The 17963-nt window shown below is 40.5% G+C and overlaps 2 protein-coding genes across 2 annotated transcripts; one reads left to right on the forward strand and one right to left on the reverse strand.

Moving 5' to 3' along the window:
* The first annotated feature begins 3292 nt into the window (after window positions 1-3292).
* On the forward strand, window positions 3293-4028 carry LOC122526656. The gene is made up of 2 exons (XM_043650174.1): window positions 3293-3326; window positions 3414-4028. Exons 1-2 carry the CDS (start codon window positions 3324-3326, stop codon window positions 3957-3959), a joined length of 549 nt encoding a protein of 182 aa, XP_043506109.1. The 5' UTR covers window positions 3293-3323; the 3' UTR covers window positions 3960-4028.
* A 12070-nt stretch (window positions 4029-16098) lies between these two features.
* LOC122526659 lies at window positions 16099-16755 on the reverse strand. The gene has a single exon (XM_043650177.1). The coding sequence runs from the start codon at window positions 16753-16755 to the stop codon at window positions 16099-16101; it is 657 nt and encodes a 218-aa protein (XP_043506112.1).
* Window positions 16756-17963: the final 1208 nt, after the last annotated feature.

The following is a 17963-nucleotide window of genomic DNA, read 5'->3' on the forward strand; positions in this document are numbered from 1 at the left end:
CTGACCTTCCTGGTGGAGAGGCTAACATAGCACAGGCTAATGGTCCGGCGAGGATTGGTGAGGCGCTGGAAGAGCTGTTAAGGGCTTTTATGATGTCAACGGATGTGGAGCTGCTGATTAAACATCTGAGGAAAGCGGTGGAACTTCATCTTAAAAATCATGGACCTGCAAAACAAGGGCAGTAAGCAAGGTTTTTTGTTAAATATTGTTCAATGGAACGCACGTAGTATTAAGCCCAAACTTAACGAACTTGTACATAATTCCAAAGATATTGATATTTTTTTAATTTCAGAGACCTGGCTCAAGAAAAAAGATACTCTGTATGTCAAAGGATTCGACGTTGTAAGGAGCGACAGGTCACGGGGTAACGGAGGAGGTGTGGCGATCTTGGTAAAAAACTCATTGAGATATGATGTGGTTCGGGATCTGTATGGCTGCGGGGGTAAGATTGAGATTTGTGCTATTAGACTTCTTTTGAATGGTAAGCCCTTTACGGTTGCTTCTTGTTATAGACCCCCAAGCACAACATCGTTTGTTGATGCAGGTGACTGGGCACAATTTCTTGATCAGTTTTCGGACAGCTATTTAATTGGTGGTGACTTTAATGCTCACCATTCTTTGTGGGGAGATTGGACGGAATGTTCTGAGGGGAAGTCTCTCGTAGAGGCTATGGAAATCAGGGATGTTGTGTGTCTTAACGATGGAAGTCCTACCTATCTAAGCTCTTCCTCAGGTAGGGAATCCAATGTAGACGTGACATTCGTTGATAGTTCTTCGGCGTGGCTCTTTGATTGGAAAACAGGGGTGGACTATTGGGGTAGTGATCATATCCCCATTTTATCAAGTGTAGTGGCCGTCTTCAGGCCGGGTTCGAAAGGAGAAAGTCGAATAGGTTGTACAATTCTTCCATAGATTGGTCAGTTTATAGAGATAGAATATATGAAAAGGTCCCAGATTTGATGGATTTGCTAGCATCGGACTGTGACATCCAGACTAAATACTCCTCATTTACGTCGTCCTTAGAGTGCTGTGTTCAAGACGCTTGCCCTTTAAAAGCTAGAAAACACGAGGTTAGACCCCAGTACTTCAAACCTAAAACTAGAGCTCCTCCGTCTACCTGGTGGAATGAAGAATGTGATAGACTGGTGAGGCTACGTAAGGCTGCATTGTTAAAGTTTAAATTTAACAGATCGAGTACTAACTTCATCGCTTACAAAAAGGCTCAGGCTGAGGCCTTGGTTGGTTTAAGACGTATTAGGAAGGAGAGTTTTAAATAGTTTTGTGAGAGCTTATCTAAGAATACTAACCCTAAATATCTCTGGAACACCATCAAAGGCTTCCAAAACAGGTGGAATTACAAGGAAAACGCTAATGAATATGACCGAGATAAAATTAAAGCTGTCAAGGATATGATTGATGAGCTCTGCCCTTCATGGGTCCCAAATAGCAGACCTTGTCTTGTCTCTGATATCGCGGATCCCTTCCTAGACTCCATTTTTACAAAAGAAGAACTTAGTTTTGCTTTGTCGGATGTGAGGCTCTCATCAAGTCCAGGGCTTGACGGAATTGACTATAAGATGATCGTTCAACTTCCTGATGAGGCTAAGCTGTTGCTTCTTGAGTTGCTTAATCAGATATTCACGTCCCAAGAATTCCCACATCAATGGAGTAGATACGCTATCTTCTTTATTCCTAAGAACGAGAAGAATAAGTTTCGTCCTATTTCCCTCGCTCCGTGCTTGGCTAAAGTCACGGAAAAATTATTGAACAATCGTATTAGTTGGTGGCTTGAACACCAAAACATTCTACCTGGCTCTCAGAACGGTTTTCGCAAGGGCAGGTCTTGCGCTGATAATTTGACATTGTTATGTGCTGATGTTCTGAAGTCTTTCAAATCAGGGGAGGCTACGGCAGCTTTGTTTTTAGATATTAAAGCTGCTTACGACAATGTTTTACCAGACGTTTTGTTGTTCAAACTTAAAAGATTGGGTTTTCCAGCGAACACTCTGGCCTTCATTTATAACCTAGTCTCCGAAAGAAGCCTACGGTCTCAATTCGGGGAAATTGACAAAACTTATACAGCCTTCAGAGGCTTACCTCAGGGTAGTGTTTTAAGCCCTATATTATATGCAATTTACGTGCTAGAATTAGAGCAAGTTGTGAGCAGAGTTTATGGCTGTAATATTTTACAATATGCTGACGATGCATGTCTTTACTCGAGTCATCAGAATACCGACGCGGCTATTGAGCGAGTGAAAGAAGCAATGATCGATGTGTGTATCTACCTTGACAGCCTGGGACTTGATCTTTCTGTTAAGAAAACCCAATTCTGTATTTTTGACAAAAGAAATGGTAGACAGTTTAATTCACCGAGGTGGAATATTACCGTTAGGGGGTGCTCGATTTTTAACTCTGAAATGGTCCGGTTTCTCGGTGTCGATCTCCATACTCGCATGTGCTGGAAGACTCACATTGAGAAAATTGACAAGAAATGTCGTAATGCACTCAAAACAATCAACTGTCTGAGACGGACTTGGTGGGGCGCTGACCCTCTATTGTTATTAAGAATATATAGAGCTTTAATTAGATCTAGGTTGGAGTATGGTGGCCTTATTCTTTTTAATCTTACTAAGGCAGAGAAAAATAAACTTGACAGAATCCAATTTAGAAGTCTAAGAGCAGCCTTAGGCTACGCCTCGTCCACACCGTGCAATGTAATTCTAGCAGAGGCGAAAGAGCCTCCGCTCGATATCAGATTTAGATATTTGGCCTCAAATTTCTTGGCCAGAGCAGCATCCAGAGTCGATCACAAAGTACTACGCGTTTTACAAGAGGTGGCAGACCTGGAAGATACTCCTACTTTAATTAACAGAGATGGCCGGGTCAACCTCGTCGCTAGCTTCCGCGAAATTGACAAATTCAGGCATTTGATTATGTCTTCCAACGGTCCTCTATGCTATAGGTATGGATTCGAATCAATTTTGCACCACCCACAGGTTTCATTCGACGAAGGAGAGGAAATTAGTGGATCTAAAAGGTGTCAGGAGCTTTTTAGAGACATCTTTGACGTGTTTCTGACATGTTGGACTTGTATATTCACTGACGGTTCTAAAGATGATAGGGCTCCATTTGGGGGATTCTCTGTCGTCTTGCCTTTGGAAGAAGTGGAACTAGAATTTAGAGCTCCCAGACAGGCTTCAATTTTCTCCTTAGAGGCAATGGCTATTTACCACGCCCTCAAGGTTATCGAGGAATCTCCGTCCAAATATTTCGTAATCTTTTGAGACTCCAAGAGTGTACTTCAAGCTCTGGTGTCTGATAAAATGGTGGGTAAAAAATCCTATCTGGTCTTTTTGATCAGAGACCTTCTAAGAAAGTTAGAGTTAGAAGACAAAAGGGTTAAGTTTTTTTGGATCCCTGCACATTGTGGTATCATCGGTAACGAGGCTGCTGATAGAGTTGCTAAGAGGGCTATTTTCACCGGTAGAGATACCTCCCTTCTTCTCCCTGCAAGCGATTTTAAAAAACTATGGAAGGACAGGATGTGGTCTGAATTCCACGAATGGTTCATTTTTTCGAACATTGATAAAGGTAACTACTATAGAAATAACTTCTACGTCAACACGTCCAAACCATGGTTTAGTAAATTTAGCTTAAATAGACGTTCAGTTACTTCCATCAACAGGCTTCGGAGTGGTCATCACTCGTTGAATGCTTGCTTATTTAAATATGGTATTGTACAATCTCCATCTTGTGACTGCGGTGGTGTAGAAGAATCCCCGAACCACATTTTATTTCAGTGTTCCTTGTATGATGATCAAAGAGTCGAATTTATCAAAGTATTAACCGTGCTGTTAGGCCATGCCCCTTACAGCGCAGAATTTCTTTTGGGAAACTTGAGCCAGGGAATTTTGAACTGTTTAAGCAAATTTCTATTGTCTATTAAAAGATTTATATAATGAATTGTTAATAAGCCGTCAATGTTTATATGTTTAAGTACATTGGTATAGAAAGAGTGTTTTTATATAATTTTCATTACTTTTTTATGTTTGTTACAAACTGAATTGAATACTATGCTTAATTTTGAATTTCATAGCTAAGTCATAAATTAAGACTAAACTGAATATGTGATAAACCATGCTAATATATATTGTGATAATGCTACTTAGGTAGTTTAATAATTTATATTAGCATAAAAATGTTAAATTTAATCTCATTAGTAGATTTAAAATTTTTTAAAATGTGACCATGCTGTGATAACCTAGTTAGCTAGTTTACCCACAGATGACGCTATTTAACTTTACTCTATGTTCAGACTTATTGATAATGTATATTGTACACCTCTAATATGTAAACGTTGGCTACATTGGTTTACACCAACGCCTTGTACCTTATATTATTTTTAATAAAAAAAAAAAAAAAAAAAAAAAAATTCCAGCTGCTTGACAGCACGCCCAGCTCCAATGACGAAATAATAAACGAAAATGAAATGGACACAGAATCTGTTTCCCAATCACTGGAGAACAATGAACCACTATCAAGCAGCCAACGTCAGCATACAAATGAAATTCCAACGCAAACGGTAAAATCATATCGACCACCTCCAATCTTTGTAAAGGGTGAAAAAGCTAATGCCACAATTGGAGTACTAAGAAGCAATAACCTGGACCAAGAAGCTTTCACAGTTACTATGTCGAAAGGTCTTCACTCAGTACAAGCTAAAAACCAAACAACTTTTGAGACAATCAAAACTGTCCTCATAGAGAATAATTACCAATTCTATACATTCACTCCAAGAAGTGAGAAACTTAAATCACTTCTGCTCAAAGGAATGAGTGAAGATACTACACCCGAGATTGTCCTAGAAGACCTCAAAGCAAAAAATATTCCCTCAGTTGAATTTAAAAAAGTTTCTGAGTTAAAATTTAAGCGAGATGGTGAAGAAAGGCGACATTTAATTGTCCAAATCACCCAAACTAGTAGCTTAAAAGAACTACTTAAAATTAAACATGTGTGCAATCTTAAGGCTAGATGGGAGCGCCTCCGAAGAAGCAGAATACTCCAATGCAGAAAATGCCAAAGACTTGGTCATACAGCCGCTAACTGTCAAATGGAATACAGGTGCGTTAAGTGTGGATCTAGCTCGCACGCTCCTGCTCATTGTCCACTGACGGGCCAAACAACTAGAGAAAATTTCAAATGTGCAAACTGTGGAAAAGCTGGCCACCCAGCTAACTATGCTGGCTGCACATTCTTGAAATTCGAAAAAACTAAGGAAAGAAACAAGTGCTCAGAAATCTATCTCACTAAAGAAGAGAATTGACACAATGTACGGAGAGGTTAACCCACAAATCTCCTACGCTAACTCTATGTCGAGGCAGAGAGAACATTTTCCTCCATTAACAAATAGAACACAGGATAAACAAAATTGGTTCCAGGAAAATCCATCGCCGCCACAGCCACCCTGTGGCCAGACTTCACAAGCCTACAGGCTTCAACCGCAATATCAACAGCAGCAACAGGAACAGGCTCAGAAGACCAGCAATGAAGAATTCAAACATAATTGGATGCAAAAAATCACATTAGAACTTAGTAGTCTCGCCAGTGCTATTAAAGAAATGAATGCCACACTCAACCGCAGTGTAACGGAAAACAAACGGAGGATTGACTTCCTCTATGGATTCGTTAACGCCAGAGAATGAGTAAGTCCTCTTCCAACGATTCCGAAACTACAAAAATTAGTGGACCTCCTGGTCATTCAACTGTCATAAGACTCATGGCAAATAAATGCAAACTGCCTTCAGCACAACGTTAGACGATTCGAGCTGTTCAGCAGAATCGAACAATACAATCCTGATATAGTTTTAATTTCAGAAACCAAGCTCACAAAAAATCATTACATACAGTCTCATGACTACACGGTCATCAGGAATGACCGTCCTAATTCTAAACAAGGAGGAGGTACGGCGATAATGATTAAAAACAATATTAAACATCAAATTATCAAATATCCTTCATCTGAAAAAAATGAACTACTGGAATTCACCATAGTCCAACTGCTCCCGAGTCAACATTTAGAAAAGAAAACATTTATCATCAGTGCCTACGCCACAAACTCTAATAGAAAGATATTCATCCAAGAGCTAAATGATGTCCTCCAACGACTAAATTTACACAATCAAAATCACTTCTTCATCCTAGCGGGAGATCTTAATGCTCGTAGGAGGGAATGGGGTGATTCTAAAGACAATCAAAGAGGTAAATATTTAAGAACTTGGGAAGCAGAATCTGCAGAAAAATTTGGAGCATCAATCTACACCACTGATGAACCCTCATTTACAGCGGGGACTTTTTTAGACGTATGTATTACCAACATCGCACTCTCAAGTCTCACTGCAAACAACAAAATCACAACTGCTGACTATGACAGTGACCACCGAGCACTCCTGTTCTCTGCAATCCTCCCCAGTGAGTTACAAAAACAGACTGTATTGCAATGCCCGAGACGAAACCTCCGGGCTATTAAATGGAAGAAATTTGGAAAAGTTCTAGATAATGAATACAAACAAGATCTCCCCGATAATAGAAACCTTTCAATTCAAGAAATTGACGAAGGTATACAAAAAATAACGTCAGCCATAACTACCACTATATCAAAAACTGCTCCTGTAATTAAAAGAGATGAGGGAATCCTGAAATACCTCAACTCCAGAATAAAAAAACTGCAAAAAAATAAAACAGAGTCTATCAAACTACTGCACATGCTATCAAAGTATCTAAACCCACACAAGCAAGTAGCAATAACAAAACTAAAGAACACCATTAATCTCATTAAAGCTGAGCTCAGAAGAGAGTTCAACAAAGCAGTTGAAGAATACTGGAGAGGCCAGATCAAGCAAATCAATCACAAAGACCCGGCAGCATTCTTCCCAAAAATAAATAAACTGCTGAGGAAGAAAAATCCAATCTCAATAGCTGACCAAAAAATCAACAACGATGACCCTGCATGTCTCAATGGATCGATTGACTTCTCGAAAGCTACACCTGTGGACAACGAACTAATAATCACGGATCCAACTGATAAACTGAATATCATTGGAGACTTTTATCAATCGATAAATGCTCCAAGGTATTTGAATACTGGTACCAGGCTAAAAAAATGGTGGACAGCAAAGCGTCAGCAGCCAAAGATCTACTTAAAACAAGAAGAGATATAAGTATTACAATTACTAACTTCTCAAGTGAAAATAGTGCCACCAACCCAACACATTCGGGCTTTATAATTCCAAATGTACTTAACAACACTAAAAAAGACGCTCTAGAAGAATATAAGAAGGAACAGCCATTTATAAACATCACACAGCTAACAAAAATCCTAAGGAAGCTCCCAAATAAAACGTCCAGCGGACCAGATGAGATACCGTCAATAGTCCTAAAACACCTACCTCTAAGATTAATTACTGATCTAGTAATTATTTTCAACAATGCTATCAACCATGCATACTTCCCAGACGTATGGAAAGCAGCCAAAGTTCTTCCAATATTGAAAAAAGGTAAAGATCCCAGTAAAGCTACGAGTTACAGGCCAATCAGCCTTACCTCTAACATTGGTAAAGTGTACGAAATGACTATCAACAATCACATGGTCCGAGTCTGCACTGAGGAGAAAATAATGCATGATCTTCAATTTGGCTTTAGAGCCAAACATAGCACTACGCATGCAATTCACAAAATTGTGGACACAATTTTGAATCACCTCCATAGTAATCAACGCGTTGCAGTTGCGCTGATTGACCTTGAGAAAGCCTTCGACTCAGTTTGGATCAATGACTTAACATTAAAATTAATTAAACTTGGTTTTCCTGATTGGCTCACGCTACTCATACTGGATATGATCCTGGGAAGGACTTTCAGTGTATGGGACGGCGTAAACACATCAAAAAAGAGCTACAAAGTTTTGGAAGGGCTTCAACAGGGAACTGTTAATTCCCCACTACTTTTCAACATCTACACAATGGCTCTGCTTCAATCATTTGGCCTGAACGAGTCTGAAAATCTGTTTGCAGTCGCATATGCTGATGATATAATCGCAGGAACAGTTGGTAAAAACCCAGCAAAACTTCAAGAAGACCTCGAAACACTGGTCAATAAAATTAACAATTATTATAAAACATGGAACCTACGTTTGAATCCAGAAAAATGTGAAACGGCCGTTTTTAGAAGAGAGTCCAATCATCTCAGCAAAAAAGCACTTTTACAAATCGACGAATTTAAAATAGTCACTCCATCACCAAACACAGGCGAACCAATAGAAATACCACACAAAAAAATAGTCAAGTATCTCGGAGTCCATATAGATCAGCTACTGAGAATCAGGAATCATCCAGACATCCAACTCACCAAAGCCAAGGCCGCCTTCAAGGCCAACAACAGAATTTTTTATAACAAAAATCTAAGTAAAGAGCAAAAATTATTTGCTACTTACTACTCGTCAGGCCAATATTAATATATGCAACGCCAATCTGGTGGAATACCAGCGCAGCTGTTATGGAAAACTACAGGGTCTTCGAGAGGAAATGTCTCAGGGCATGCATAGGTACCTACAGATCAGCAGCTTCTAGGTACAAAAAATTCGTCAGCAATGCCGAGTTATATAACATTGCTGACATTCCAAGAATCGACTCACATATCATCAGACTAATTAGAGATTACTTCAGTAAATTACCTCTAATCGATAACCCTGCAGTCAGGGAGCTGGCCAAGTTTACATCTGACGACCTGGCCAAGAGAAACGACACTGGTGCGCTCCCGCCCCAGGCATTTTTACCGCTCGACGACGCAGGACTCATCCAAGACGAACATAATGTGCCAACCATTTACCATTGGAAAAGACACAAAGCACATAAAAGGATTGAATATGCTGCAGATGACCCAATACTCAAATGGTTTAACTTTACCTATTCAAAAGCTCTCCCGACGAGAGATAAAATGGACGATCACAGGCTGAACGAAAAATATTGGTGGCTCACCAATGAATCAAAGCATCGTAAAGAGCTAAGAAGAAGGCTGCACCCAGAATAGTGCAGTGTAATTTTTAGATTAAGAACTGTAAATATTTGTACATAATTTAGTTTTAGTTTGTATATTATTTATTTAGTTTGTAAGTACAAAAACATGAAACGAGTTATATAAGTGGTTTTGGATGATGACTTTCCACTTGAGTCTTATTATAAAAGAAATTAGATTATTTATAAGCAACAATATTTACTTTCAAGTGACTAGAGAACAAATAAACACTAATTATTTATTTAGGAAAAACGGATAGACCCCAGCTGCTCCAATCAAGGAGACTTGCGGTCTAAACTACTGATATAAGTTATATCTAAGATTCTTAAGGCTTTTTTTTAAGTTAAGTTATGCAGCCTAAAATGTATTAACAAGAAAATGTATTTCATCTAAGCAAATAAACTTCTTTAAAAAAAAAAAAAAAAAAGGAGCACACCGAACAGCCTTACTGATGAGTCCTAGCCGTGCTCCCGGGACGAAACATCGTCATCTTTTTAGAGCGTACGACTCGGACGCTCTATTTAATATGTGACGGAAGCCACTGCACTCGCCACATAATTGGAATCTGGTGCGAAGTCCAAGTAATACAGTAGAATATATTTTTGTCCAAGGTTTTGATGAACACATTAATGCAGATTTAAGAGTGCGGTGCCATCGTTCGATCATACTATTCGATTGTGGGTGGTATGGTGTTGTACGTTGTCTATTCTAATCTGGTAAAGGCCTGAAACAAGGATGACTCGAATTATGAACGTTGATCATTTGTTTTTGTTTTTAACGTGCCATAATGTGCGATCCAGTGATCGAAGAGAGAGGTAATGATGGTTGTTGCTGTAATATCTTTTAATGGAACAACAACGGGCCATCTGGAGAAACGGTCGATGATGGTCAAACAGTATTTATAGCCCTTGTATTCAGGTACTACAATGATGTCCCAATGTATGTGTTTGAAACGATCATCCGGTATGTCATGTGTTGAGGTGGAATGCGTGTATGTCATTGCACTTTGGATAGTTGGCAAGGTATGCATTCTTTGGACCAAGTATTGGTATCTTTGTTGATGCTTGGCAATAGAAATTTTAGCCGTAGTTGTTGTGAGTTGTTGTGTGTCCTTCTTACAAGGGGACCTTACACTAGGACCCCCACAGATCTTAACGAGCTTGGTATATTAGTAGTATACTTTTAGGGTGTTATCGTGGTAAAGGGTTTTTTCAAAATGCCTAGCCATTTTTGAGAAAAAAGGTTTTAAAGTTTTGATTTTTGTTGTATATATGTTTATATTATCTTAATTTCGATCGTGTATCAAGTGGCGTGATAGCGTCAGTAGTATCGTTCTCGCTTCTCGCGCCGTTAGTCAGTGTTCGATCATTCGTGGGGCTAGTGTTTTTTAATAATTTTTTTCTATCTGTTTTCTAATGTTTTTTTCATATTTATTAATTTTTAAATATATTCAGGAAAAAGAAAATTATTTATTAAAAAAAAATTAGAAATAATGAACATCTTTGACAACAATTGAACATCTTGCTCAAATAATAAAGGAAAATTGATTATTTGAATCATAGTTAACATTTTATTTTTTAACAGGTATATAAAAATAGATAAATCTTCAATATACTAACAAATAACAATCGTATATATTCTAATCATTAACAATTTCATGTATAATTTTTTTATATCTGTAGGAGACGGTAAGCGTCGCCGTCTTATCTTTTGGGTCTGCCGACAAAGACGCTATATATCTAATATCGGTTAGATTTTAAGTAACCTGATACAACGGACGAAATAAAGGACGGTGTGAATGCGACGAATGAATGCACGGGCGACAAAGAGTAGTGAGTGTTGAGCGTTGTAAGAGAGAGGATCTGCGTTTTGTAATAACGATTAGAAATTGTAATAAAACTGTTTTTCCCATTAAAAATCCTACAAAATTGGGGGCCCCTCCGGGATTGAAGAGCTACAGCGTGCGAAGAGTAGGATTGCGGAAAAACAACAGCGAATACTGCGATAGCGAAATTGTGTGAAGTTTTGCGATAGTGAATTGATGTGAACTTTTGCGATAGTGAATTTGTGTGAACCTTTGTGATAGTGAAGAATTAGCGTTGAACAGCGTGACAGAGAGTCGTGTGTGCGAAACAGTATAGAAGAAGAAAAAATCATGAGCGACGTACGTAAAGCGCCTTCGGAATTTTTGGTATCGGAATTGAAGGAGAAGTTGGCAACTTTGGGACTTGCCACGACAGGTGTTAAAAGCGAGTTGATAGCCCGCCTTATGGAAGCTGATCCATCGGGAAATTGGGTAATAGGAGACAGTATTGCGAGGAGGGATGTCGAAGAAACGCGGAACACAACCGTAGCGCGGTGAGTGAGAGTATAGATGAGCTTGCGCTTTTAAGACGAGAGATGGAAATCTTTCGAAAAGAGAAAGAGATAGCGGAACGAGAAGTAGAACTAGCGCGGAAGGAAATAGAGATCCTGCGAAGGACACAAAGTCCTGCTATTGGTCAGTCGTACGGGTTGGAAGAGGCGAACCGGCCACCTGCGCAAACGGAGATAAATAAATTATCTTTAAAAGCTGTTACTGAATTGATTGGATACTTTGAAGGGGAGGCAGATGAGTTTACAATATGGGAAGACCACGTAAACTACCTGCGTGACATGTATCATTTGACCGAAGACCAGGCGAAAGTGATGATCGTACAGCGTTTAAAGGGGCGAGCGTTAGAGTGGTTTAGATCGCGGAGAGAATACCTGCATCTCACAGTGGATGAACTTTTAGTTGAGTTGCGAAAAATTTTCCATCAGCGAATCAGCAAGATGACCTTGCGAACGAGGTTCCAGGAACGTGTTTGGAAGCGTGACGAGTCTTTTAGCGATTACTTCCATGAGAAGATCATATTAGCGAACCGGATAGAGATCGACGAGGAAGAAATGATCGAATTCGTCATCGCTGGGATACCAGATCAATCGCTACGAGATCAAGCAAGGGTGCATGGTCATAAAAGGAAGGAATCCCTTCTGAGCGCGTTCGAGCATATATCGCTACAAGGACGCCCGCAACAGGCGAAGATGGATAACTCGACGACACGTCGAAGCAACATAGACGCTAGCGTTAGAAGAAAGATAAATAACGTATCAGATAACCGTTTGAGGTGCAAAAATTGCGGTGCGATGAGTCATTTTAGCGAGGAATGCCCATATAAGAGTAGAGGTACGAAGTGCTTCGAATGTAGAGAATTTGGTCATATCGCGGTTAATTGCCCTAGAAACCGTATTACTAACAAAGATTCATGTAATATCTCGCGATCGGTGCGTGGTAAGTATTACAAAGAAGTAGTAATAAATGGTCAGAAAATCGACGCGCTAATCGATACCGGAAGCGATATATCTCTAATGCGAGCCGCACAATACATACAAATAGGATCGCCTAGATTAAAACCGAATGAGATCAGATTTCGTGGAATAGGCTCGGAGGACAATAAAACGTTAGGGGAATTCTTTGCGGGTGTTGAGATTGATGGTAATCAATATACCATTGAAATTTCCGTGGTACCCGATACATTGATGCAGCATGCTGTTTTGAAGGAACTGATTCTTGGATACGGTGGATATTAATATTAGAGAGGGAAAAATTGCAATTAGCAAACCGTCGGGAGGCGGGGAGAACAGCGAGGAAGTAGTCGAAATCTTAAAGATAGACTGTGTATATGATACGAATGAGATAGAGCATAGACCAGGTAAAAGTATGTTGCATGTCGATGCGTTGAGTCGGAATCCATTGCCGACCAGCATGGTAATAGATAAAAGCGATGAGAGTGTGAATGTGAGGATTGGTAGGGCGCAGCGTAGCGATAACGAACTTAGGAAGTTCTTCGAATTGGCGCAGCGAGATGAGCTTAATGATTATAAGATTAGGTATGGCCTATTGTTTAAACAAGACGAAGGGGAAATGCGATTAATTGTACCGAAATCAATGATCACCGAAATAATTAGGCGTGTTCACGAAAATGGGCATTTCTCAGCGGCAAAAACGGAAACGTTAGTGAAACGGAATTATTGGTTCCAGAATATGCGCTCAAAAATTGAAAAGGTTGTACGTACTTGTGTAAGTTGTATTTTAGCGGAACGAAAACAGGGTAAACAGGAAGGATTCCTTAATCCTATTGAAAAGGGCAGCATACCGCTGGACGTATATCACATAGATCATCTGGGACCGCTAAATTCGACGAAGAAAAATTATAGACATATCTTAGTGGTAGTAGATGCTTTTTCTAAGTTTGTGTGGTTGTACGCGGTTCGGTCAACAAATACAGCCGAAACTCTAGATAGGCTTCGAAAGCAGGCGGCGATATTCGGAAACCCGAGAAGGATCATATCGGACCGCGGCACCGTCTTTATGCGCGTGAGTTTGAGAGTATTGTAAAGAGGAAGGTATTGAGCACGTAAAAATTAAAACCGGTGTGCCTAGGGGAAATGGGCAAGTTGAAAGGATAAACAGAACCCTTATTCATGTTCTTACCAAGTTAGCGGCGCCAAAACCCCAAGACTGGTACAAATATTTGGGAAGGGCACAACAGTGCTTAAATGCCGTTCCAAATCGCAGCACAGGGACGTCCGCTTTCAACGTCCTTTTTGGAGTGCATATGAGAGTAAGAAATGATCCACAAATTCGAGAAATTATAGAGACCGAGTGGCTACGGGAGTTTCAAAAAGATCGCGATGAACTCAGAGATGCTGTTCGAGACCAGTTGCAGAAAGTGCAGCGGGAAAATATGAAAACATATAACAAACGACGTAAGGAAGCAAAACGATATAACGAGGATGACTTGGTGGCAATCAAGCGAACGCAATTGGCACCAGGCTTGAAGCTGGCATCGAAATACTTGGGTCCATATCAGATAATAAAAGCCTTGCGTAATGATCGATATGTGGTGCGTAAGGTAGGCGAATCGGAGGGCCCTTTACAAACTTCTACATCGGCGGATCACATGAAACCGTGGGTCGAAAGTATAAACGTCGGATTGAGTGATAGTGAGTCGAGTGACGATTAGTGATTATTGTGGCAGACGTGTAAATGGATATGAGTAAATGGAATTGATGCGAATGAATGAATGTGAAACGAAACGGTATTTAAGGACAGATACCGCTGCAGAATGGCCGAGTGTAGGAGACGGTAAGCGTCGCCGTCTTATCTTTTGGGTCTGCCGACAAAGACGCTATATATCTAATATCGGTTAGATTTTAAGTAACCTGATACAACGGACGAAATAAAGGACGGTGTGAATGCGACGAATGAATGCACGGGCGACAAAGAGTAGTGAGTGTTGAGCGTTGTAAGAGAGAGGATCTGCGTTTTGTAATAACGATTAGAAATTGTAATAAAACTGTTTTTCCCATTAAAAATTCTACATATCTATGAGTTTTAACATTTATTTTACATCTATTATTATTTATTAGACGCAGGTTCCAGAGTGATAGTTATCGTAAAAGCATTCAAAACAATAAATTTTTTCACATCTCGCGCAATAAATGAAAAATGACTTATTACATAAACAACGATTTTTTAAAAGATCTGTTGGAAAACAAACCTGATGAACGTTTAAAAATATTTCTCTTTAATTTGGTTTTAATAAGGCATGAACCTAATATTATATCTACATAAAATTGTTAATGATTAGAATATATACGAATGTTATTTGTTAGTATATTGAAGATTTATCTATTTTTATATACCTGTTAAAAAATAAAATGTTAACTGTAATTCAAGTAATCAATTTTCCTTTATTATTTGCGCAAGATGTTCAAAAATTTATTATTTCTAATTTTTTTGTAATAAATAATTTTCCCTTTCCTGTATATATTTAAAAGTTAAGAAATATGAAAAAAAAATTAGAAAACGGATAGAAAAAAATTATTAAAAAACACTATCCCCACGAAGGATCGAACACTGACTAACGCCGCGAGAAGCGAGAACGCTACTACTGACGCTAGAGCGCCACCTGATGCACAGTCGGAATTAAGATAATATAAACATATATACAACAAAAATCAAAATTTTAAACCTTTTTTCTATAAAATGGCTGCACATTTTGAAAAACTCTTTACCACGATAACACCCTAAAAGTAAGCTACTAATATACGAAAGCTCGTTAAGATCTGTGGGGGTCCCAGTGTAATGTCCCAGTTTAAGGTAAGTAGTAAAAAGCGCGGATGTGTCCATGCACAACCCCTTAAACCTTAGTAAAGAGCGCGGTTGTGTCCATGCACAACCCCTTCAAACTCACCCATCGGTAGCTTGGAAGAACACTACAAAAAAGAAACAGCTCTCACTTCAATAAGGCCAATATGGCGTCACTTTCCTTTACCAGAACGAACATTTTTTCTCGCTATCCAGATCTGGTCTGCCGCGTGCGCCCTTGAGACCCAGGCTCCACGCACGCATCTCGCCTCCCACATACCTCAAGACGCACGCACATGTATTTTGCAGGCTAAAGGCGGTCCTACATGTATCTCTAATGCCCCCACGCGCCCTCAGGACTCAACTAAGGCAATCGTGACCAGTCCTATCTAGGGTCCTAATACGGACCAATCTAATGTCACAACGCCGTCGCTACCTAACCTATTCCGCGCACAATACAAAACGGTCAAGTACCCTAATTTCACCGAACATCCCTCCCGCCTTCGTCAAACTGACAAACCAAAATTAGCTGTTATTAATTGAGTATCTTAAATGGGTGTATCTGCTAATCTCAGGGGGCAGAGCCGCGCAATGTGTCGCTGGCGTTAAGAAGTAGCGGTCTTTACGGTGACCACTCGAACCAAGCTATCGGGGCCAGAGTGCACCTCTGTGACTCTACCTAATAGCCATTTTGGGGAGGGGGGTTATCGGTCGTCACGTACTAACACAAGCTGACCTACTCTGAAGTTTTCGCAAGGATCCCTCTATTTTTCGCGACACTGCAAGTGCGCCAAATACTCGATTGACCAACGTTTCCAGAAATTATTTCGAATGCGCTGAAGAAGTTGAAACCTACCTCACCGGTTCTCGGGTAATTTTGGTAAATCGGCGTCATGAATCAAAGTAGAAACTCCCTCATTGAGAAAATGAGAAGGAGTGAGCGCCCGCAGAAGGTCGGTATCCAAACTCAGCGGCCCTAGAGGACGAGAATTGAGGCAAGCTTCGATTTCCACGAGGATTGTGGATAACTCCTCAAAGGTGAGCGTATGCTCCCTTATGACTCTCTTTAAATGGTGCTTCACTGATTTGACTCCGGCTTCCAACAACCAACCATAATGTGGAGCACTGGGTGGAATGAACTTCCAGTTCGTTCCGCCGTTGGCAAGAAGAGATGCCACTTTCTGATAAAACTCCGAAGCACGGATGAACATAATCCTAAGCTCTTTATCAGCCCCCTGGAAATTAGTAGCATTGTCGCTATAAAGATTCTGACAAATACCTCGACTACCTACAAATAAACGATACGCAGCTATGAAGGAATCAGAGGTTAAGTCGCTAACAAGCTCGAGGTGAATAGCTCGAGTAGCAAAACAGACGAACAGTGCAATGTAACCCTTACTGGAACGATTTCCGCGACCCTTTGACATACGCACCTGTACCGGACCTGCATTATCGAGACCGGAATTCGCGAAAGCCCTACTTCCTACCACTCGATCCAATAGTAGCTCACCCATAAGCTAATGAGCTAATTGAGGCCTAGCTCGTTGACAAGGTATACAAGCTCGAATAGCCGATTTAACTAGCCGATTTCTGCCTAATATTCAAACTTGGGACATCAGATAACTCGAGTCAGGGTTGGACTCCATGGAGACACTGGTGGTTTGCATGCCGCACAAACAATTGACTAAGGTATGAATTCTGGGGCAAAATTGGGGGATGCTTCCGCTCGAAAGATAAGTAAGAACTAGCCAAACGACCTCCTACTCGTAAGAGACCGTCATCCTCATTCATGAAGTGATTTAACTTAGAAAGGCGATTGCCTTTCGGCAATCTCTTGCCCGCCGTCAGGATTCCTATCTCCGTCGCGAACGCTGTTGCCTGAACTAGACGAATGACCATCACTCGAGCGTCATATATCTCAACACTGGTAATAAAATGTGGTGAAGAACTTGTATCTATTAGTTGACGATTTCGTACCCGAAGAATTGGGCGCCTGCAGTACGCAACAAATCTTAGAAGTTTAGTTAGGGAGGAGAATCGGTCAGGATTTCGGGCTCATTTGGGCTATAACGAACATGGTTCATTCGAACAGCTTCGCTCGAATGTGGCCACTGGACGGAGGGCATGGAAAGCCATGCCGGACCCTGCCACCATAGAGCGCTCATAGCTAACTCTTCCGGTGGAACTCCTCGCGATGCCAAATCGGCAGGATTTTCCTTAGTCGGAACATGGGACCAGGTAGCTGAAAGCAGTTGAGTTTGAATGAGCGAAACACGATTGGCGACAAAGGTTTTCCAATGGCACGGATGTTTAGGAAGCCAAGTAAGCACGATCTGACTATCTGATCAGGCAAAAATTGGACATTTCTGTAGAAAGTTCAAACTAGTTAGATGAAGAAAAAGCTTAACAAGAAGAGCTGCTCCGCAAAGTTCTAAATTAGGAATACTCACAGTCTTAACAGGAGCTACCTTTGATTTAGAAGCTAATAACGACATGCGAAACTTCCCATGACCCTCGTCAATACGCAAATATACCGCTGCGGCGTACGCACCCGAAGAGGCATCCGCAAAACCGTGTATCTGACAAGATGATTCCGAGCTATTTCCTAGCCACCTCCCTACTGATAAACACGGCAATGTAACTAGCCCTTGACAATACCTATACAACGTTCACGGATTTCCGACGGTAACGGCGCGTCCCAATCACATTTCAACAGCCACAT

This window comes from Polistes fuscatus, unplaced genomic scaffold, assembly GCF_010416935.1.
Source record: "Polistes fuscatus isolate 324 unplaced genomic scaffold, CU_Pfus_HIC Scaffold119, whole genome shotgun sequence".
NCBI classification, from domain to species: Eukaryota; Metazoa; Arthropoda; class Insecta; order Hymenoptera; family Vespidae; genus Polistes; species Polistes fuscatus.

Excerpts from the sequence above, each read along its gene's own strand:
- LOC122526659 (XM_043650177.1), bottom strand. The coding sequence starts at position 16,755 with ATGGGTGAGCTACTATTGGATCGAGTGGTAGGAAGTAGGGCTTTCGCG.